This window comes from Natator depressus, chromosome 14 (genome assembly GCF_965152275.1).
Source record: "Natator depressus isolate rNatDep1 chromosome 14, rNatDep2.hap1, whole genome shotgun sequence".
Lineage (NCBI taxonomy): Eukaryota > Metazoa > Chordata > Testudines > Cheloniidae > Natator > Natator depressus.
The window spans coordinates 586,245-609,377 of NC_134247.1; the positions used below are offsets into that span (position 1 = coordinate 586,245).

The following is a 23,133-nucleotide window of genomic DNA, read 5'->3' on the forward strand; positions in this document are numbered from 1 at the left end:
TATGATGAGCTGCATGCCATTTTAGGGGGTTCAGCCACCACTACCCCAGCTGTGTTGTTTGACTCCTTCAATGGAGATGGAGGCAATACGGAAGCAGGTTTTGGGGACGAAGAAGATGATGATGACGACAACGAGGTTGTAGATAGCTCACAGCAAGCAAGCGGAGAAACCGGTTTTCCCGACAGCCAGGAACTGTTTCTCACCCTGGACCTGGAGCCAGTACCCCCTGAACCCACCCAAGGCTGCCTCCTGGACCCAGCAGGCGGAGAAGGGACCTCCGGTGAGTGTACCTTTTAAAATACTATACATGGTTTAAAAGTAAGCATGTGAAAGGATTACTTTGCCCTGGCATTCGCGGCTCTCCTGGATGTACTCCCAAAGCCTTTGCAAAAGGTTTCTGGGGAGGGCAGACTTATTGCGTCCTTCATGGTAGGACACTTTACCACTCCAGGCCAGTAACACGTACTCGGGAATCATTGTACAACAAAGCATTGCAGTGTATGTTTGCTGGCGTTCCAGCAACATCCGTTCTTTATCTCTCTGTGTTATCCTCAGGAGAGTGAGAGATAATCCATGGTCACCTGGTTGAAATAGGGTGCTTTTCTTCAGGGGACACTCAGAGGAGCCCATTCCTGCTGGGCTGTTTGCCTGCAGCTGAACAGAAATGTTCCCCGCTGTTAGCCACAGGGAGGGGGGAGGGTTGAGGGGGTAGCCACGCGGTGGGGGGAGGCAAAATGCGACCTTGTAACGAAAGCACATGTGCTATGTATGTAATGTTAACAGCAAGGTTTACCCTGAAAGAGTGTAGCCAGTGTTTTATAAAATGTGTCTTTTTAAATACCGCTGTCCCTTTTTTTTTCTCTCCACCAGCTGCATGTGTTTCAATGATCACAGGATCTTCTCCTTCCCAGAGGCTAGTGAAGATTAGAAAGAAAAAAAAACGCACTCGAGATGAAATGTTCTCCGAGCTCATGCTGTCCTCCCACACTGACAGAGCACAGACAAATGCGTGGAGGCAAATAATGTCAGACTGCAGGAAAGCACAAAATGACCAGGAGGAGAGGTGGCGGGCTGAAGAGAGGACTGAAGCTCGAATGTGGCGGCAGTGTGATGAGAGGAGGCAGGATTCAATGCTGAGGCTGCTGGAGGACCAAACCAGTACGCTCCAGTGTATGGTTGAGCTGCAGGAAAGGCAGCTGGAGCACAGACTGCCACTACAGCCCCTGTGTAACCAACCGCCCTCCTCCCCAAGTTCCATAGCCTCCACACCCAGACCCCCAAGAACGCGGTGGGGGGGCCACCGGCCAACCAGCCACTCCGCCACAGAGGATTGCCCAAAAAAAAGAAGGCTGTCATTCAATAAATTTTAAAGTTGTAAACTTTTAAAGTGCTGTGTGGCATTTTCCTTCCCTCCTCCACCACCCCTCCTGGGCTACCTTGGTAGTCATCCCCCTATTTGTGTGATGAATGAATAAAGAATGCATGAATGTGAAGCAACAATGACTTTATTGCCTCTGCAAGCGGTGATCGAAGGGAGGAGGGGAGGGTGGTTAGCTTACAGGGAAGTAGAGTGAACCAAGGGGCGGGGGGTTTCATCAAGGAGAAACAAACAGAACTTTCACACCGTAGCCTGGCCAGTCATGAAACTGGTTTTCAAAGCCTCTCTGATGCACACCGCGCCCTCCTGTGCTCTTCTAACCGCCCTGGTGTCTGGCTGCGCGTAACCAGCAGCCAGGCGATTTGCCTCAACCTCCCACCCCGCCATAAACGTCTCCCCCTTACTCTCACAGATATTGTGGAGCACACAGCAAGCAGTAATAACAGTGGGAATATTGGTTTCGCTGAGGTCTAAGCGAGTCAGTAAACTGCGCCAGCGCGCCTTTAAACGTCCAAATGCACATTCGACCACCATTCTGCACTTGCTCAGCCTGTAGTTGAACAGCTCCTGACTGCTGTCCAGGCTGCCTGTGTACGGCTTCATGAGCCATGGCATTAAGGGGTAGGCTGGGTCCCCAAGGATACATATAGGCATTTCAACATCACCAACAGTTATTTTCTGGCCTGGGAATAAAGTCCCTTCTTGAAGCTTTTGAAACAGACCAGAGTTCCTGAAGATGTGAGCGTCATGTACCTTTCCCGGCCATCCCACGTTGATGTTGGTGAAACGTCCCTTGTGATCCACCAGAGCTTGCAGCACTATTGAAAAGTACCCCTTGCGGTTTATGTACTTGCCGGCTTGGTGCTCCGGTGCCAAGATAGGGATATGGGTTCCGTCTATGGCCCCACCACAGTTAGGGAATCCCATTGCAGCAAAGCCATCCACTATGACCTGCACATTTCCCAGGGTCACTACCCTTGATATCAGCAGATCTTTGATTGCGTGGGCTACTTGCATCACAGCAGCCCCCACAGTAGATTTGCCCACTCCAAATTGATTCCCAACTGACCGGTAGCTGTCTGGCGTTGCAAGCTTCCACAGGGCTATCGCCACTCGCTTCTCAACTGTGAGGGCTGCTCTCATCTTGGTATTCATGCGCTTCAGGGCAGGGGAAAGCAAGTCACAAAGTTCCATGAAAGTGCCCTTACGCATGCGAAAGTTTTGCAGCCACTGGGAATCGTCCCAGACCTGCAACACTATGCGGTCCCACCAGTCTGTGCTAGTTTCCCGAGCCCAGAATCGGCGTTCCACAGCACGAACCTGCCCCATTAGCACCATGATGCATGCATTGGCAGGGCCCATGCTTTCAGAGAAATCTGTGTCCATGTCCTGATCACTCACGTGACCACGCTGACATCGCCTCCTCGCCCGGTAGCGCCTTGCCAGGTTCTGGTGCTGCATATACTGCTGGATAATGCGTGTGGTGTTTAATGTGCTCCTAATTACCAAAGTGAGCTGAGCGGACTCCATGCTTGCCTTGGTATGGCGTCCGCACAGAAAAAAGGCGCGGAACGATTGTCTGCCGTTGCTCTGATGGAGGGAGGGGCGACTGACGACACGGCTTACAGGGTTGGCTTCAGGGGGCTAAAATCCACAAAGGGGGTGGCTTTACATCAAGGAGTATTTCAGGCAGGTCTTCACAGAGGGTTCCAATAAGAAATGGTGCACCTAAGTTATTGTTCTTATTGGAACAAGGAGGTTAGCCTGGCCTCTGATTGATACACGGCTAGATCTACCTCGCAGCACCTTCTCTGTGAGTGACTGCAGTGTGACCTAGAGGAATGAGTCCCCTAGACAGGGGAGGAGGCAAATGAGTACAAAACAAATCTGGTCTATTTCTTGTTTTCATCCACTCCATCTATCTTTTACATCTTTGGCTGGCAACAGACGGTGCAGAAGGACTGCAAGCCATCCACATCTCATGGCTGCTAGGCAGAAGATGGTACAGTACGACTCCTAGCCATCCTCATCTCTTGCCTGCCCGGCAGAAGATGGTACAATACGATTGCTAGCCATCGTCATCTCTTGCCTGCCCGGCAGAAGATGGTACAATACGATTGCTAGCCATCGTCATCTCTTGCCTGCCCGGCAGAAGATGGTACGACTGCTAGCAATCCGTATTGCCTGCCTGCTCACCATTAGACGGTTCAATACGACTGACTGCAGGACTAAAGAGAATGACCTGGTCAAGTCACTAAAAATTTAGTCCCTGCGCCCATGTCTGCCCAGGCGCTCCCAGCCGACGTGGCCAGGAGCACCTCGGACATGACGAGGACGGCTATCAGTCATACTGCACCGTCTGCTGCCAGAAGGCAATGGGTTGCTGCTACTGTGTAGCAATGCCTTACCGCGTCTGCCAGCACCCAGAAGACATACGGTGACGGTTACCTGAGCGGGCTCCATGCTTGCGGTGGTATGGCGTCCGCACAGGTAACTCAGGAAAAAAGGCGTGAAACGATTGTCTGCCCTTGCTTTCACGGAGGGAGGGAGGGAGGGAGGGAGGACTGACGATATGTACCCAGAACCACCCGCGACAATGTTTCAGCCCCATCAGGCATTGGGATCTCAACCCAGAATTCCAACGGGCAGCGGAGACTGCGGGAACTGTGGGATAGCTACCCACAGGGCAACGCTCTGGAAGTCGACTCTAGCCTCGGTACTGTGGAAGCACTCCGCCGAGTTAATGCACTTAATGCACTTCTGTGGGGACACACACACTCGAATATATAAAACCGATTTCTAAAAAACCGACTTCTATAAATTCGACCTTATTCCGTAGTGTAGACATACCCTGAGGAACAGTGGTGTGGGGGTGGAACAAACATGGGGAAATAGTTTTACTTTGTGTAATGACCATCCACTCTCAGTCTCTATTCAAGCCTAAGTTAATTGCATCCAGTTTGCAAATTAATTCCAATTCAGCAGTCTCTCATTGGAGTCTGTTTTTGAACTTTTTTTGTTGAAGAACTGCAACTTTTAGGTCTGTAATCGAGTGTCCACACAAGAGATCCGCTTCCTGGACACTACGGAGCTAATAAGCGATGGTCACATAAACACCACCCTATACCGGAAACCTACTGACCGCTGTTCCTACCTACATGCCTCCAGCTTTCATCCAGACCACACCACACGATCCATTGTCTACAGCCAAGCTCTACGATACAACCGCATTTGCTCCAACCCCTCAGACAGAGACAAACACCTACAGGATCTCTATTAAGCGTTCTTACAACTACAATACCCACCTACTGAAGTGAAGAAACAGATTGGCAGAGCCAGAAGAGTACCCAGAAGTCACCTACTACAGGACAGGCCCAACAAAGAAAATAACAGAACGCCACTAGCCGTCACCTTCAGCGCCCAACTAAAACCTCTCCAACGCATTATCAAGGATCTACAACCTATCCTGAAGGATGACCCAACACTCTCACAGATCTTGGGAGACAGGCCAGTCCTTGCTTACAGACAGCCCCCCAAACTGAAGCAAATACTCACCAGCAACCACACACCACACAACGGAACCACTAACCCAGGAACCTATCCTTGCAAGAAAGCCCGTTGCCAACTGTGTCCACATATCTATTCAGGGGACACCATCACAGGGCCTAATAACATCAGCCACACTATCAGAGGCTTGTTCACCTGCACATCTACCAATGTGATATATGCCATCATGTGCCAGCAATGCCCCTCTGCCATGTACATTGGTCAAACTGGACAGTCTCTACGTAAAAGAATAAATGGACACCAATCAGACGTCAAGAATTAACACATTCAAAAGCCAGTTGGAGAACACTTTAATCTCTCTGGTCACTCGATTACAGACCTAAAAGTTGCAATTCTTCAACAAAAAAACTTCAGAAACAGACTCCAACGAGAGACTGCTGAATTGGAATTAATTTGCAAACTGGATACAATTAACTTAGGCTTGAATAGAGACTGGGAGTGGATGGGTCATTACACAAAGTAAAACTATTTCCCCATGTTTTTTCCCCCCTTCCCCTTCCCCCCCACTGTTCCTCAGACGTTCTTGTCAACTGCTGGAAATGGCCCACCTTGATTATCACTACAAAAGGTTTCCCCGCCCCCTGATCTCCTGCTGGTAATAGCTCACCTTAAGTGATCACCCTCGTTACAGTGTGTATGATAACACCCACTGTTTCATGTTCTCTATGTATATAAATCTCCCCACTGTATTTTCCACTAAATGCATCCGATGAAGTGAGCTGTAGCTCACGAAAGCTTATGCTCAAATAAATTTGTTAGTCTCTAAGGTGCCGCAAGTACTCCTTTTCTTTTTGTGAATAAGAAGAGTGGATTGAAGTGATGTGTGTTGTACCTCCATGGTCCCACATGTGGATGTGCTCAATTGCTGTTTGTTGTGCCTGAGGGAAGCCCATTCCCCAAACTGATGCTCAGTCTGTGCCCGCACCAGAAGGTCATGGAGGGTCTAGGTCATCCTTACTGAGGAGGTCTTATGAGACCAGTTATTCATTCTGATACTGGATCAGTCTTCTGTTCCTGTGAATGGACAGAGGTGGCTGCCTTTGACTTCAGTGTCCCTGGTGCCACAGAAGACTGTGCCAGATTGGTCTGGGGCTGATGACTGTACAGAGTAAATTTTCTGGTATCAAGGCCTAACTGGCCTTGAGAAATGAGCACTTAGAAATCTGAATTGGCCTTGGGACTAAGGACCATATTAGTGTGGGTCCTTTATTGGTGCCAGGAACTTGGGTGTCTAAGAAACCCGGTATTAAGTACGTAGGCACTTCATGAGGGTGCCAAGACACTCCCTTGGCACAAAAGGGCTTCATTCTCTTGGGACACTCTGGTGCTAGCAGCTTCCCTGGTACTGAGAATCTGTGTAGGGCCTCTTCAGCACCTTTTCCTCAGCCTCAAGTGGATCTTAGCCCTGGTCTACACTGCAGGGGCAGGGTCAACCTAAGATACACAACTTCAGCTACGGCGTATCTTAGGTCGACTTACCTGGCCTGAGGACGGCAGTGAGTCGACTGCTACCGCTCCCCCGTCGACTCCGCTTCCACCTCTCACGAGCAGGAGTTCTGGAGTTGACGGGGAGTGCGTTTGGGGATCGATTTATCGTGTCTAGACGAGACGCGATAAATCAATCCCTGATAGATCTGCCTTTAGTTTTGGAGGCTTTGATTCATAGATTCATAGATATTAAGGTCAGAAGGAACCCTTATGATCATATAGTCTGACCTCCTGCACAATGCAGGCGCCGACCCACTCCTGTGATAAACCTCTCACCTATGTCTGAGCTATTGAAGTCCTCAAATCATGGTTTAAAGACTTCAAGGAGCAGGAAATCCTCCAGCAAGTGCCCCATGCTACAGAGGAAGGCAAAAAATCTCCAGGGCCTCTTCCAATCTGCCCTGGAGGAAAATTCCTTCCCGACCCCAAATATGGCAATCAGCTGAACCCTGAGCATATGGGCAAGATTCACCAGCCAGATACCCAGGAACGAATTCTCTGTAGTAACTCAGATCCCACCCCATCTAACATCCCATCACAGGCCATTGGGCCTATTTACCATGAATATTTAAAGATCAATTAATTGCCAAAATCATGTTATCCCATCATACCATCTCCTCCATAAACTTATTGAGTTTAATCTTGAAGCCAGATAGGTCTTTTGCCCCCACTGCTTCCCTTGGAAGGCTATTCCAAAAATTCACCCCTCTGATGGTTAGAAACCTTCGTCTAATTTCAAGTCTAAACTTCCCGATGACCAGTTTATATCCATTTGTTTGTGTGTCCACACTGATACTGAGCTTAAATAATTCCTCTCCCTCTCCGGTATTTATCCCTTTGATACATTTATAGAGAGCAATCTTATCTCCCCTCAACCTTCTTTTGGTTAGGCTAAACAAGCCAAGCTCCGTGAGTCTCCTTTCATAAGACAGGTTTTCCATTCCTCGGATCATCCTAGTAGTCCTTCTCTGTACCTCTTCCAGTTTGAATTCATCCTTCTTAAACATGGGAGACCATAACTGCACACAGTATTCCAAATGAGGTCTCACCAGTGCCTTGTATAACGGTACTAAAACCTCCTTATCTCTACTGGAAATACCTCGCTTGATGCATCCCAAGACCGCATTAGCTTTTTCACGGCCATATCACATTGGCGACTCATAGTCCTCCTGTGATCAACCAATGCTCCAAGGTCCTTCTCCTCCTTTAGTGCTGTGCTTGGCTGCCATCAAGCACAGGGGAAAGAAAAATCCTGGGAGAAGAGGAGCAGCTTCATTCTTGCCACAGACCTGACCCTTGAGTTCATGATTACCAGTCTGGGTTATTGCAACTCATTTTATTTAGCAATGAAGGCCCATGCTCTGTAAAAGCTTCAACTAGTTAAAAAAACACAATAGTTCGTCTGCTTACTAAAACAGGTCACCCGGAACTCTACACTGTCTTCTGTGAGTCCAGTTCAAGGTCTTTTGTCCTGATACTCAAAGCCCTCTATGGGATTGGCCATGGTTACCTGAGAGATTGAGGTCTTTCAGCACCTGTGACTTCCTTTCACAGATGCATTCTGTAAGAACAGTAAAACCATTGACAGATATGGAGAGACATGTGAGTGCAGGAGACAGAACATTCACAAGAGATAAACTTAAACTATGGAATTCATGCCCTAAATGTGTGCTATTATGTAGAATTCAAATTAACAGATCATTGGAATGTATTCAGTATTTTGAGCCCATTTGCCGCCTGTAAAGAAGGCTCTTGATTTCCAGAACGGTTTGAAAGTGCAGCCTTGTTTGTTTAGCCATGAATGGAAGAGAGATCTGTGAACGCGGTAGTGTGTCTTCTGAGTTAATCTGCATGTTGTACTTTGGTGCAGGTATAGTGCAGAGAACTGGGAGTCTGGAGATTTGGGTTCTAATTCTCATTCTACTACCTACTCACTGTGAGGCTTTGGGCAAATCACTTAACATCTCTGGGCCTGAGCTTGTCTATCTGTAAAATGAGGATGACGATATTGACCTCTCCTTTATAAAGCACTTTGAGAACCTTAAAGAATCCTTATTGAGGTTACAGGGACAAACCATCCCGATGTGTAGAAAGAATAGTAAATATGGCAGGCGACCAGCTTGGCTTAACAGTGAAATCCTTGCTGATCTTAAACACAAAAAAGAAGTTTACAAGAAGTGGAAGATTGGACAAATGACCAGGGAAGAGTATAAAAATATTGCTCGGGCATGCAGGAATGAAATCAGGAAGGCCAACTCACACCTGGAGTTGCAGCTAGCAAGAGATGTTAAGAGTAACAAGAAGGCTTTCTTCAGGTATGTTAGCAACAAGAAGAAAGTCAAGGAAAGCGTGGGCCCCTTACTGAATGAGGGAGGCAACCTAGTGACAGGGGATGTGGATAAAGCTAATGTACTCAGGGCTTTTTTTGCCTCTGTCTTCACAAACAAGGTCAGCTCCCAGACTACTGCACTGGGCAGCACAGCATGGAGAGGAGGTGACCAGCCCTCTGTGGAGAAAGAAGTGGTTCTGGACTATTTAGAAAAGCTGGACAAGCACAAGTCTATGGGGCCGGATGCGCTGCATCCGAGAGTGCTAAAGGAGTTGGCGGATGTGACTGTAGAGCCATTGGCCATTATCTTTGAAAACTCATGGCGATCGGGGGAAGTCCCGGACAACTGGAAAAAGGCTAATGTAGTGCCCATCTTTAAAAAACGGAAGGAGGAGGATCGTGGGAACTACAGGCCAGTCAGCCTCACCTCAGTCCCTGGAAAAATCATGGAGCAGGTCCTCAAGGAATCAATTCTGAAGCACTTAGAGGAAAGTGATCGGGAACAGTCAGCATGGATTCACCAAGGGCAAGTCATGCCCGACTAATCTAATTGCCTTCTATGATGAGATAACTGGCTCTGTGGATGAAGGGAAAGCAGTGGACGTGTTGTTCCTTGACTTTAGCAAAGCTTTTGACACGGTCTCCCACAGTATTCTTGCCAGCAAGTTAAAGAAGTATGGGCTAGATGAATGGACTATAAGGTGGATAGAAAGTTGGCTAGATTGTCGGGCTCAACGGGTAGTGATCAATGGCTCCATGTCTAGTTGGCAGCCGGTATCAAGTGGAGTGCCCCAGGGGTCGGTCCTCGGGCCAGTTTTGTTCAATATCTTCATTAATGATCTGGAGGATGGTATGGATTGCACCCTCAGCAAGTTTCCAGATGACACTAAACTAGGAGGAGAGGTAGATACGCTGGAGGGTAGGGATAGGATACAGAGGGCCCTAGACAAATTGGAGGATTGGGCCAAAAGAAATCTGACGAGGTTCAACAAGGACAAGTGCAGAGTCCTGCACTTAGGACGGAAGAATCCAATGCACCGCTACAGACTAGGGACCGAATGGCTAGGCAGCAGTTCTGCAGAAAAGGACCTAGGGGTGACAGTGGACGAGAAACTGGATATGAGTCAACAGTGTGCCCTTGTTGCCAAGAAGGCCAATGGCATTTTGGGATGTATATGTAGGGGCATTGCCAGCAGATCGAGGGACGTGATCATTCCTCTCTATTCGACATTGGTGAGGCCTCATCTGGAGTACTGTGTCCAGTTTTGGGCCCCACACTACAAGAAGGATGTGGAAAAATTGGAGAGAGTCCAACGGAGGGCAACAAAAATGATTAGGGGACTGGAACACATGACTTATGAGGAGAGGCTGAGGGAACTGGGGATGTTTAGTCTACAGAAGAGAAGAATGGTCCTGCTTTGAGCAGGGGTTGGACTAGATGGCCTCCTGAGGTCCCTTCCAACCCTGATATTCTATGATTCTAACCTCAGAGAAGAGGCAATAGAGACAAAGTATTGTTTATTATAAATAATTATCCTTCCAGACTTATGCTTAGAAACTGTCTTCCCATAAAGCAAACTATAGGAACGCTATTTTTGGCGATGGAAATCTTTCCTCTTGGCATAGAATATCAGGGTTGGAAGGGACCTCAGGAGGTCATCTAGTCCAACTCCCTGCTCAAAGCAGAACCGATCCCCAACTAAATCATCCCAGCCAGGGCTTTGTCAAGCCGGACCTTAAAAACCTCTAAGGAAGGAGATTCCACCACTTCCCTGGGTAACCCATTCCAGTGCTTCACCACCCTCCTAGTGAAAAAGGTTTTCCTAATCTCCAACCTAAACCTCCCCCACTGCAGCTTTTCTGTGGCCTGGCTCAGTCATCATCCAAATCGTCCCGCTGAAATCTGCCGGTTAAGGGTCCTCCAGAGATAGATCTCAGCCCTCTGTGATTGGGGTTTGGGTGCCTCTGTGGTACTGTCTTCTCCCTGGATCCTGTGCAGTCCAGTGTCGGCACAGTGCAGGGCTAAGGGGGCAGGAGGGACTTCATAAGTTAACAAAAATAATAAGATTTAATGCAGCCCAAGGGACTAGGGGAAGCTATGGCTAGAAGGAATTGCTTCCAACATGGCTCCATTAGAACTATACTCGCAGGAACTAAGGGGACTGCTGGGGGCCACCATTGCTGCAGGGGAACAGAGCCTTTGCATGAATGGCTCTAGAATCAGCCAGGTTTTGGGGCAGTTTTTCCAGGAAGCAAACCGTGCTCCTCAATGGGAAGATGTGGGGAATTCTTCTCAAGGATTTTCTAGTGGAGTTCCTTTGCAAGTGATCTCCTCTTAAGGCTTTCACTATAGGAGAGGAGGATTTGGATCACGATGGTCAGTCAAGTTTTATTGTGTTTGCCCATGCATGAGTGTGAGGAAATTTAGCTTGTGTGCCCCTGAATAAAAATCTGACAGCACCATGCACTGTATCTGTGCAGGTCATGTCAGTGTCACATTAAAAGAATCGACCCATCTGAACAGACGTTCTTGTCAACTGCTGGAAATGGCCCACCTTGATTATCACTACACTGACACCACCAGAGGGCCTAATTACATCAGCCACACTATCAGAGGCTCATTCACCTGCACATCTACCAATGTGATATATGCCATCATGTGCCAGCAATGCCCCTCTGCCATGTACAGCTCACGAAAGCTTATGCTCACATAAATTTGTTAGTCTCTAAGGTGCCACAAGTACTCCTTTTCTTTTTGCGAATACAGACTAACACGGCTGAAACTCTGAATACTCTGACACCTGTCAGTATTCAAGATGTGGGCGTACCATGGATTTATATAAGTGCAATAAGATATTCTCCATCTTATTCTCTATCCCTTTTTTAATGATTCCTAAAATCCCGTTTGCTTTTTTGACTGCCGCTGCACACTCCATGGACATCTTCAGAGAACTATCCACGATGACTCCAAGATCTTTCTCCTGACTAGTTGTAGCTAAATTAGCCCCCATCATATTGTCTGTATAGTTGGGGTTATTTTTTCCAATGTGCATTACTTTACATTTATCCACATTAAATTTCATTTGCCTTTTGTTGCCTAATCACTTAGTTTTGTGAGATCTTTTTGAATTTCTTCACAGTCTGCTTTGGTCTTAACTATCTTGAGCAGTTTAGTATCTGCTGCAAACTTTGCCACCTCACTGTTTACCCCTTTCTCCAGATCATTTATGAATAAGTTGAATAGGATTGGTCCTAGGACTGACCCTTGGGAAACACCTCTAGTTACCCCTCTCCATTCTGAAAATTTACCATTTATTCCTACCCTTTGTTCCCTGTCTTTCAACTAGTTCTCAATCCATGGAAGGATCTTCCCTTATCCCATGGCAACTTAAGTAGCTTATGATCACTGGTTCGAAGCTTCCCTTTTGTTCTCAATCAGTTCCTCCCTATCAGTAAGTAGCAGAGTGAGACAGGAGGCGGCGTTGGTTGCCTCTGGTTGTAAACTCCACTTTTTGGGTGGCAAGTGGACTTCTAACATAGGTAGCTTGTTGATGATGCACCTATTTGGCTGCATTGTTACCAAGAATCCCCCATAGGGCAGTATCCCATGATTTCTAGCGAATCATGGTTTTCACCAGCCCCATAAAACCAAAATTACCCAAGGAATCAGAGAATGTGAACAACCTCAAAAGGTCACGCGCACAGAACATCAACAAATGCTTTCTTCCTATATATCTAGGTTTTTATACAAACTTTCCACCATAGTGCCTGAGCAGCTTGAGGGAGACAGAGACAAGAGAGTCAAGCCAAATATTTTAGCATATTTTCCTTTTCAAAAGAGGGTTAAAAAAAGGAGACAATCTACAACAAATTCCTTTGTGGCATGTGTTTGCTATCTACCTCAGGTCCTGCCCTTGTAGTACTGCTAAGAGACAGGAACCTTCCTGCACAGAAGAAACAGTGAGCATTATCAGCCACTACATGGTAGCTAAGTAGTTTCATCCCATCACTAACACAGTCTCCTATTTTCTTCTTTGCCAGAGACCAGCCTTAGATTATCCTCAGCTACAGATGTGTGCTGACAGCTGACATCACCATGCTACAAGAATCCTGCCCAGAAATTCAAACTGGCAATTACATCAGTTTTTGGGCAACAGTTCAAAGCCAAAAATGTCACGAAAGTCATAGTCAGTCAATTAAAAACTCTTTTCAAAAATCCCAGGCTGCATATAAAATACTACAGAGAACGGTGCCAATTAGTTGCTAAGTTTACAAATGTGCATAAAAGATGGATGGCTGTATCTCTAGGTTAGCTCTTTGTAATAGTGCCTTCCTTCCCCATCCACATCACAAAGCAATCTGGTGGGCACTGCTCTGCAGATATGTTCTAGAGGGGTCAAGGATCCTTACAAACAAATGCTGATGATAAATCCCAGACCAATTACCATTCTACTTCCCAGACATCCAATTTGCTGAACAAATCAGTGATTTATCAAATCCAGGATCCAGTCTCTAGAACTGACTACCCCAGTGCCAAATGTGTCAGGGGAAACCACATCTCCTCACGTTCACAAACCTCCACATCGGCCCAAGCTACCATATCATGGGGCACACAGAGTGGGAATTCATCCCCAAGCCTGTGGAAATCAGCCCGCACCATTCAGCATAAGGTTGGATTGCCTCCATTTCAGCACATAATTACTAATGTCGATTCTGCTCATGTAATTATCCAGAGATTTGAAAACCCAAGTGCCATCGCACCGCACCCAGGGGAGGTCGCCGTGAACTGAGCCATCCCTGGTACTGACAGCCAGCTGCGACCTGACGTGGTAGTCACCGACGAGGCCCAGAAAAAGATCATCCTCGTCGACATCACGGTCTCCTTTGAGAACAGGACCCCGGCCTTCCGCGAAGCCCGAGCTCGTAAGCTGGAAAAATATGCCCCCCTGGCCGACACCCTGAGAGCAAAGGGCTACAAGGTGCACATGGATGCCCTGATCGTCGAAGCCCTGGGCGTTTGGGACCCCTGCAACAAGCATGTGCTGCAGACCTGTGGGATCGGTCGACACTACGCACGGCTCATGCAGCGCCTCATGGTCTCGGACACCATCTGATAGTCCAGGGACATCTATATCAAACACATCACCAGCCACTGACAGTACCAGGAGGTGTGAACCGGTACGACATCATACATCAACTATGGGAAAGGGACTGAGAGACTTTTTCCATTGGACCATATGAACTGGAACCATAAACTCACTGAACATTAAATCCCACCAAATGAGGGTAGATCCTGGGGCCGGTTTTGTTCAATATCTTCATTAATGATCTGGAGGATGGTGTGGATTGCACCCTCAGCAAGTTTCCAGATGACACTAAACTGGGAGGAGTGGTAGATACGCTGGAGGGTAGGGATAGGATACAGAGGGACCTAGACAAATTGGAGGATTGGGCCAAAAGAAATCTGACGAGGTTCAACAAGGAAAAGTGCAGAGTCCTGCACTTAGGATGGAAGAATCCCATGCACTGCTACAGACAAGGGACTGAGTGGCTAGGCAGGAGTTCTGCAGAAAAGGACTTAGGGGTGACAGTGGACGAGAAGCTGGATATGAGTCAACAGTGCGCCCTTGTTGCCAAGAAGGTCAATGGCATTTTGGGGTGTATATGTAGGGGCATTGCCAGCAGATCGAGGGACGTGATCGTTCCCCTCTATTCGACACTGGTGAGGCCTCATCTGGAGTACTGTGTCCAGTTTTGGGCCCCACACTACAAGAAGGATGTGGAGAAATTGGAGAGAGTCCAGCGAAGGGCAACATAAATGATTAGGGGTCTAGAACACATGACTTATGAGGAGAGGCTGAGGGAACTGGGATTGTTTAGTCTACAGAAGAGAAGAACGAGGGGGGATTTGATAGCTGCTTTTAACTACTTGAAAGGTAGATCTAAAGAGGATGGATCAAGACTATTCTAGATCAAGATCTATTCTAGGACAAGGAGTAATGGTCTCAAGTTGCAGTGGGGGAGATTTAGGTTGGATATTAGGAAAACCTTTTTCACTAGGAGGGTGGTGAAACACTGGAATGCGTTACCTAGGGAGGTGGTGGAATCCCCTTCCTTAGAAGTTTTTAAGGTCAGGCTTGACAAAGCCCTGGCTGGGATGATTTAGTTGGGGATTGGTCCTGCTCTGGGCAGGGGGTTGGACTAGATGACCTCCAGAGGTCCCTTCCAACTCTGATATTCTGTGAGATCCATCCTAATCATCATATCCACTCATTATATTCCACACCTGAACATAGCTATTGTATGGACAACATACCCCCATATCTCAATGTCTGTACTTTGACCCGTTTAACTTTTACCCCCAATCGGAGAGATTGCAGATTATGTATTCCTTACGCCACCCGTTCCTAAACCGAATTTCACACCCCTTGATAATCTGTACCTTATTCCCTGATTAAGCATAGAAGTTTCTGGTTAACTCTGTACCATTTTCTTTTTATTTCAACATTATCTTAATAAAATTATTAAATCTGACACTGGCAGGGAGTTCTTTTGGCCAACTACGTATTGTACAATGTATTTTCTTGTACTGGCTTTATACCATTAAATTCCATACCTTGTTGTTCTTGCATTATGGGATGGCAACTCTGTTTACATTCCACCCTTCAAGATCTTAAAAGCAAGAGTCTTTAGAATAGTAACTGTCTTTTTTTTAATTACTTCTCTGTACAATGCCCGGCCCCAAAAAGGCCTGATCCCTCTAGACTGTACTGTAATATAAATAAATATCTTAAATCTCCTGTAGCTCAGCGTTTCTCAAACTGAGGTCCACGGTCCCCAAGGGTACTCCAGGATCAGGGCCCCACTGATCAACTCCTCCTCCTCCCACTATTTCCTGGAGGTTACTGAAGCCAAACTAGGAGATTTTAGATGCTAAAAGTGCGGCAGCACAGTGGAGTTAAGGCAGGTTCCCTGCTTGCCCTGGCTCCACGCCGCTCCCAGAAGTGGCCGGCACATCCCTGCGGCCCCTGGAGGGGCAGGGGACAAGTGGGTCTCTGCGAGCTGCCCCCACCCCGGGCACCAACTCTGCAGCTCCTTTGGCCGGGAACTGCGACCAATGGGAGCTGTGGGGGTGGTGCCTGCAGGCAGGGGCAGCACACGGAGACCCCCCTGATCCCCCCACCTAGGAGTCACTGCCAGAGAGATGTGCCGGTCACTTTCAGGAGCCACCCGAGGTAAACACCACCCAGCCGGAGCTTTCTTCTTCCACAAAGTGAAAGTAAAGTCACTGAAGCAATGCATAAAATGGGAGGTGGGAGGGGGGGTCATGCAGAGGAGAAGTGTGGATACATGATAACATCCCCAAGTCCAACACAGCCTGCTAGAGCAAAGGCTCACAAACTTTTTCACAATATGGACCACAACTCTATACAGACAGGTTTCAGAGTAGCAGCCGTGTTAGTCTGTATTCGCAAAAAGAAAAGGAGTACTTGTGGCACCTTGGAGACTAACAAATTTATTTGAGCATAAGCTTTCATGAGCTACAGCTCACTTCATCCGATGAAAGCTTATGCTCAAATAAATTTGTTAGTCTCTAAGGTGCCACAATTACTCCTTGTCTATACAGACAATAGCTCATGGATATCTGCCTTCCATTATCAGGCCTCACCTGCCTTTATGTATGAATCATATAACATTACTGGAACTTCAGCAAATGCCTATGAAGAAATATAACATTAGGGATAGTAGTCTTCCAACACAATTTAGCAGATGAAAATAAAAAGAAACCAGCATCATGTGTTCTGTCACAAAGTTTGAGAACCTCTGTTAGACAAAATATCCATAGGGATCACAGTGGCAGACAATTTAATATTTGCAAACTCCATTTAAGCAAGATCACACAGTATCCATTTCTAATAATAAAATACAGGGTAATTTTTTTTTTTATTTATTTAACACTATTTTTTTTTAATTTACTGCAAATAAGCATTTAGCTGCTACAGCAATAAATACTTTACAAATCTGTAATATAAACATCATAAGGAGAATAAAAGTGGCCAAGGGAGTTATTCCAGCATTTTATAAATTAGGGCTGTCAATTAATCGCAGTTAACTCAAGCCATTAACTCAAAAAAATTAACAGTGATTAAAAAAATTAATCACAATTAATCGCAGTTTTAATCACACTGTTAAATACCAATTGAAATTGATTAGTTTGTATATTTTTCTACATTTTCAAATATATTGATTTCTATTTCAACACAGAATACAAAGTGTACAGGGCTCACATTATATAGTATGAATATTTGCACTGTAAAAATAAAAATAGTATTTTTCAATTCACTTAATACAAGTACTGTAGTGCAATCTCTATCATGAAAGTTGAACTTACAAATGTAGAATTATGAACATAAAAAACTGCATTCAAAAATAAAAAAGTCAAACTTTAGAGCCTACAAGTCCACTCAGTCCTACTTCTCGTTCAGCCAGTCACTCAGACAAACAAGTTTGTTTACATGTGCGGGAGATAATGCTGCCCACTTCTTGTTTACAATGTCACCTGAAAGTGAGAACATGTGTTTGCATGGCACTGTTCTAGCTGGCGTTGCAAGATATTTACGCACCAGACGCGCTAATGAGTCATATGTCCCTTCATGCTTCAACCACCATTCCAGAGGACATGCATTCATGCTGATGATGGGTTCTGCTCAATAACCATCCAAAGCAGTGCAGACCAACGCATGTTCATTTTCATCATCTGAGTCAGATACCACCAGCAGAAGGTTGATTTTCTTTTTTGGTGGTTTGGGTTCTGTAGTTTCTGCATCGGAGTTTCTCTCTTTTAAGATTTCTGAAAGCATGCTTCACACCTCACCCCAACAGATTTTGGAAGACACTTCAGATACTTAAACCTTGGATCGAGTGCTATAGCAATCTTTAGAATCTCACATTAATACCTTCTTTGCATTTTGTCAAATCTGCAGTGAAAGTGTTCTTAAAACAAACAACATGCTGGGTCATCATCCAAGACTGCTATAACATGAAATATACGGCAGAATGTAGGTAAAATACAGAGCAGGAGACATACAATTCTCCCCCAAGGAGTTCAGTCACAAATTTAATTAACACATTGTTTTTTTAACGAGCGTCATCATCACTATGGAAGCATGTCCTCTGGCACGGTGGCCAAAGCATGAAGTGGCATATGAATGTTTAGCACATCTGGCACGTAAATATCTTGCAACGCCAGCTACAACAGTGCCACGCGAATGCATGTTCTCACTTTCAGATGACATTGTAAACAAGAAGCGGGCACCACTGTCTCCTGCACATGTAAACAAACTTGTTGTATAAGCAACTGACTAAACAAGAAGTAGGACTGAGTGGACTTATAGGCTCTAAAGTTTGACATTTATTTTTCAAAAATAAATAAAGTGAGCACTGTACACTGTATTGTGTTGAAAGTGAAATCAACATATTTTAAAAAGTGGAAAACATCCAAAAATATTTAAGTATTCTATTACTGTTTAACAGTGCAATTAATTTTTATAATTGTGAGATTAATCATGATTAATTTTCGTAATCGCTTGACAGCCCTACAAATTATATAAATGGGCTATCTGACCCACTGCTGAACACAGCCACCTTTGAGATAAAACTTGGAAGTTGTCTGAGTGCACAGTAAAACAACAGTAAAAAAAACACAGAATAAGAAGTGAAAAAGAATCCTGTAACAATCTGAGATTGCAGGCGGAATTTAGGGTGGCAGAATATAATTCCTGAAACAAAAATTAGGTCAGGAAAATGGCCTCAATTTCTGGACAAAATGATGTGGAATCTTTAATGACTATAGATGATCAGGACCTTAGTTTTATATCTCACCTAAAAAAATTTCCCCCTCCAATAGCATGTCCTAGCATAAGGCTGGGACACTGATTTAACACCGATTGTAAATGGGGAGTGTCAACTACTGAATCACCAACACTACCTTCTGCAGCACCTGAGCATTCTTTGGGTGGTTTCCAATCCAAGTACTGGCCAAGCCTGACCATGCTCATTAGCTGTATGCAGTGTTGTTGTACCTGTGTTGGTCCCAGGATATTAGAGACACAAAGTGGGTGAAGTAATATCTTTTATGGGACCAAATTCTGTTGGTGAGAGAGACAAGCTTTTGAGCTTACAGTGCAATGGGGTTCAAAAAAGAACTAGATAAATTCATGGAGGATATGTCCATGAATGAACATTAGCCAGGATGGGCAGGGATGCAAAACCATGCTCAGAAGTGTCCCTAGCCTCTGTTTGCCAGGAGCTGGGACTGGGCGACAGGGGATGGATCACTTGATGATTATCTGTTCTATTCATTCCCTTTGAAGCACCTGGCACTTGCCACTGTCGGAAGACAGGATACTGGGCTGGATGAACCTTTGGCCTGACCCAGTATGGCCGTTCTTATGTTCAATAAAATATTACCTCGCTCATCTTGTCTCTCATTCTTATTTGATCCGACAAGATCAAACCCAGTATGGCTGCAAACTAAATAAACTTAGTTCATGTTGTGAAATTGACATACTCTGTTTTCAGTTCCCGCTCTGTTACGAGTGATTGGCACCACCTCCAGCTTGGCATTGTTAGGCAATCTGGCAAATCTCCACTGTAGAGAAAGATCTAGCACAGACCTCTGAAACCTGCAAAAGAAACAAGCCCAAGAAGGAGATCAGGTAAAACCACATGCTTCCCCTCAGATCATTACAGAGATTTCTAGCAATACACTGTCTGGAGCAGGAAAAAAACTCTGTACTTCTCCATAGGTTGATGAAGCACCATGGGTTGGAGTCTATGGTGCAAAGCTGTAATTTTAGTAAGCAAACCCACAAAAAATAATTCAGCATACTGAAAATGTGCAGATTGGCAGTGGAGGTCATAGACTTTGCAAGGACTCAAGGTTCTCATCTCTTCTCCCAAGACTGTAAGGAAGAGGTAGAATACAAGTGAACAGGCTAGGCAACACATGGGGTAGAAAGTAAAGGTGACAATTCCACCATTCCTATTAAGGAGATCTGGAGGTGGGGGCCTGGTTCAGAATACAGTAACTCCTCATTTAACGTTGTAGTTATGTTCCTGAAAAATGCGACTTTAAGTGAAACGATGTTAAGCGAATCCAATTTCCCCATAAGAATGAATGTAAATGGGGGGTTAGGTTCCAGGGAAATTTTTTTTTTTTTGCCATACAGTACAGTACTATAGTTGGGAGGTGCCCCCGCCTTACCCCACACAGGCACAGCCCACTGGCACTGGAGACAATGAGGCAGCCAAGGAGGCTGAAGGTGCTGTAGGCTAGGAGAAGCAAGTTGCGCAGCAGCAGCAGCTCCCCCTACTCTGCAAGCACCAGGGGTGGGCGGGGGGGGGGCCTCAACCCTCGGCCTGCCCACTCCACCCCTTACCCCAAGCCCCCACCCTTAACCCACCTTTTCTTCCCCCGCTCCTCCCCCTTTACTCCACACGCAGTGTCCTCGCTCCCCCCCACCCCCCGCCTCATCCCCGCGGCAATCAGCTGGCTTGCAGCATTCAGGAGGCAGGAGCAAGGACACAGCACACAGGCTCCCCCTCCCTCCCCTACCTCCTGAACACCGCAAGCCAGCTGAATGCTGCGGGCAGGAGGCAGGAAAGGGAAGGGGGAGACACGCCACGTCCTCACTCCTCCCCCCTCCCTCCTGACCACGGCAAGAACAGAACATAAGAATGGCCATACTGGGTCAGACCAAAGGTCCATCCAGCCCAGTATCCTGTCTTCTGACAGTGACCAATGCCAGGTGCCCCAGAGGCAGTGAACCTAACAGGTAATGATCTAGTGATCTCTCTCCTGCCATCCATCTCCACCCTCTGACAAACAGAGGCTAGGGACACAACGCCTTACCCATCCTGGCTCATAGCCATTAATGGACTTAACCTTCATGAACGTATCCAGTTCTTTTTTAAACCCTGTTATAATCCTAGCCTTCACAACCTCCTCAGGCAAGGAGTTCCACATGTTGACTGTGCGCTGAGTGAAGAACTTCCTTTTATTTGTTTTAAACCTGTTGCCAATTAATTTCATTTGGTGGCCCCTAGTTCTTATATTATGGGAACAATAACTTCTTCTTATTCACTTTCTCCACACCACTCATGAGTTTATAGACCTCTATCATATCCCCCCTTAGTCTCCTCTTTTCCAAGCTGAAAAGTCCTGGCCTCTTTAATCTCTCCTCATATGGGACCCGTTCCAAACCCCTAATCATTTTAGTTGCCCTTTTCTGAACCTTTTCTAATGCCAGTATATCTTTTTTGAGATGAGGGGACCACATCTGTACGCAGTATTCAAGATGCGGGCATACCATGGATTTATATAAGGGTAATAAAATATCCTCCATCTTATTCTCTATCCCTTTTTTAATGATTCCTAAAATCCCGTTTGCTTTTTTGACTGCCGCTGCACACTGCGTGGACATTTTCAGAGAACTATCCAAAATGACGTCAAGAACTTTCTCCTGATTAGTTGTAGCTAAATTAGCCCCCATCATATTGTCTGTATAGTTGGGGTTATTTTTTCCAATGTGCATTACTTTACATTTATCCACATTAAATTTCATTTGCCATTTTGTTGCCCAATCACTTAGTTTTGTGAGATCGTTTTGAAGTTCTTCACAGTCTGCTTTGATCTTAACTATCTTGAGTAGTTTAGTATCTGCTGCAAACTTTGCCACCTCACTGTTTACCCCTTTCTCCAGATCATTTATGAATAAGTTGAATAGGATTGGTCCTAGAACTGACCCTTGGGGAACACCTCTAGTTACCCCTCTCCATTCTGAAAATTTACCATTTATTCCTACCCTTTGTTCCCTGTCTTTTAACCAGTTCCCAATCCATGAAAGGATCTTCCCTCTTATCCCATGACAACTTAATTTACATAAGAGCCTTTGGTGAGGGACCTTGTCAAAGGCTTTCTGGAAATCTAAGTACACTATGTCCACTGGATCCCCCTTGTCCACATGGCTGTTGACCCCCTCAAAGAACTCTAATAGATTAGTAAGACATGATCTCCCTTTACAGAAGCCATGTTGACTTTTGTGCAGCAGTTTATGTTCTTCTGTGTGTCTGACAATTTTATTCTTTACTATTGTTTCAACTAATTTGCCCAGTACTGACATTAGAGTTACCGGTCTGTAATTGCCAGGATCACCTCTAGAGCCCTTCTTAAATATTGGCGTTACATAAGCAATCTTCCAGTCATTGGGTACAGTAGCTGATTTAAAGGACAGTTTACAAACCATAGTTAATAGTTCCACAATTTCACATTTGCGTTCTTTCAGAACCCGTGGGTGAGTGTCATCTGGTCCCGGTGACTTGTTACTGTTCAGTTTCTCAATTAATTCCAAAACCTCCTCTAGTGACAGTTCAATCTGTGACAATTCCTCAGATTTGTCACCTACAAAAGATGGTTCAGGTCTGGGAATCTCCCTAACATCCTCAGCCGTGAAGACTCAAGCAATCAGCTGGCTTGCGACGTTCGTTCGGGGAGGCAGGGGGAGCCTGCACACAGAGTCCTTGCTCCTCTCCCCTCCCTCCTGAAGCTGCAAGCCAGCTGATTGCTGTGGGCAGGAGGGGGAAGGCACTGATCGGTGCAGTCTGCTGGCAGGCAGGAGGCACTTTGGTGGGGGGGGGCGCGCATAGGGGAGCTGATGGGGGCTGCCAGCTGTGGACAAAGCAGGCAGCGAAACGACATTATAGCAAAGCACTGCACAACTTTAAATGGAGCTTGTTCTGTAATTGAGCAGGGATGTAAGAGTGAAACAACGTTAAGCGAGAGGACGTTAAGTGGGGAGTTACTGCATAAACATCCATTTTGAACTTTTTGAACAAAGCAGCACGTCAGCCCTATAAGCATCTTTACAGCAGGGCAGAGCCTGAAACACGCTGTGTATATGCTCCCATAACACCAACTGGGAGAAACTAACAAAACATAAAAGCAGCCAAGGCAAGTCTGCCTGCTGTTCCAGCGCCGCCCCCCTCCCCGTCTCAAAGCTCAGCCACTGACAGGCAGGCGCCTTCTGAAGTGGGACTCAGGGCCGGAGCCCCAGAGAGACGGCTCTGGGCTGCCCTGTGGAGCCGCCGCCGCCCGCCGCCCGCGCCCGCGCCCGCGCAGGAACGGCCTGGGCAGCTCGCCGGGCGGCTCGCCGCTGAGCTCGCTCGCCCTGCGCGGCGCACGGAGCACGCAGAGCTCCCTGCCCAGCCGGGGGCAGCTCCGCCGCGCCGCGGCAAGGGCGCGCGAGGCCCCGGCCCGCGGCGCCCCGGGCGAGCCCGCTGTCCGCTCGGAGGCCGGCCAGGCACGGAGAGG

General features: G+C 46.5%; 1 protein-coding gene across 3 annotated transcripts in view; it reads right to left on the reverse strand.

Moving 5' to 3' along the window:
• Positions 1-23,133, reverse strand: part of ASPSCR1 (ASPSCR1 tether for SLC2A4, UBX domain containing) — a 92,714-nt gene that overhangs the window by 69,206 nt on the left and 375 nt on the right. For all 3 annotated transcript variants that reach the window (XM_074972160.1, XM_074972158.1, XM_074972159.1), the window contains one exon: positions 19,333-19,447. In XM_074972160.1, the coding sequence (XP_074828261.1) occupies positions 19,333-19,388 (56 nt within the window). In that variant the 5' untranslated portion in view covers positions 19,389-19,447. The remainder of the gene's footprint in view (positions 1-19,332; positions 19,448-23,133) is intronic.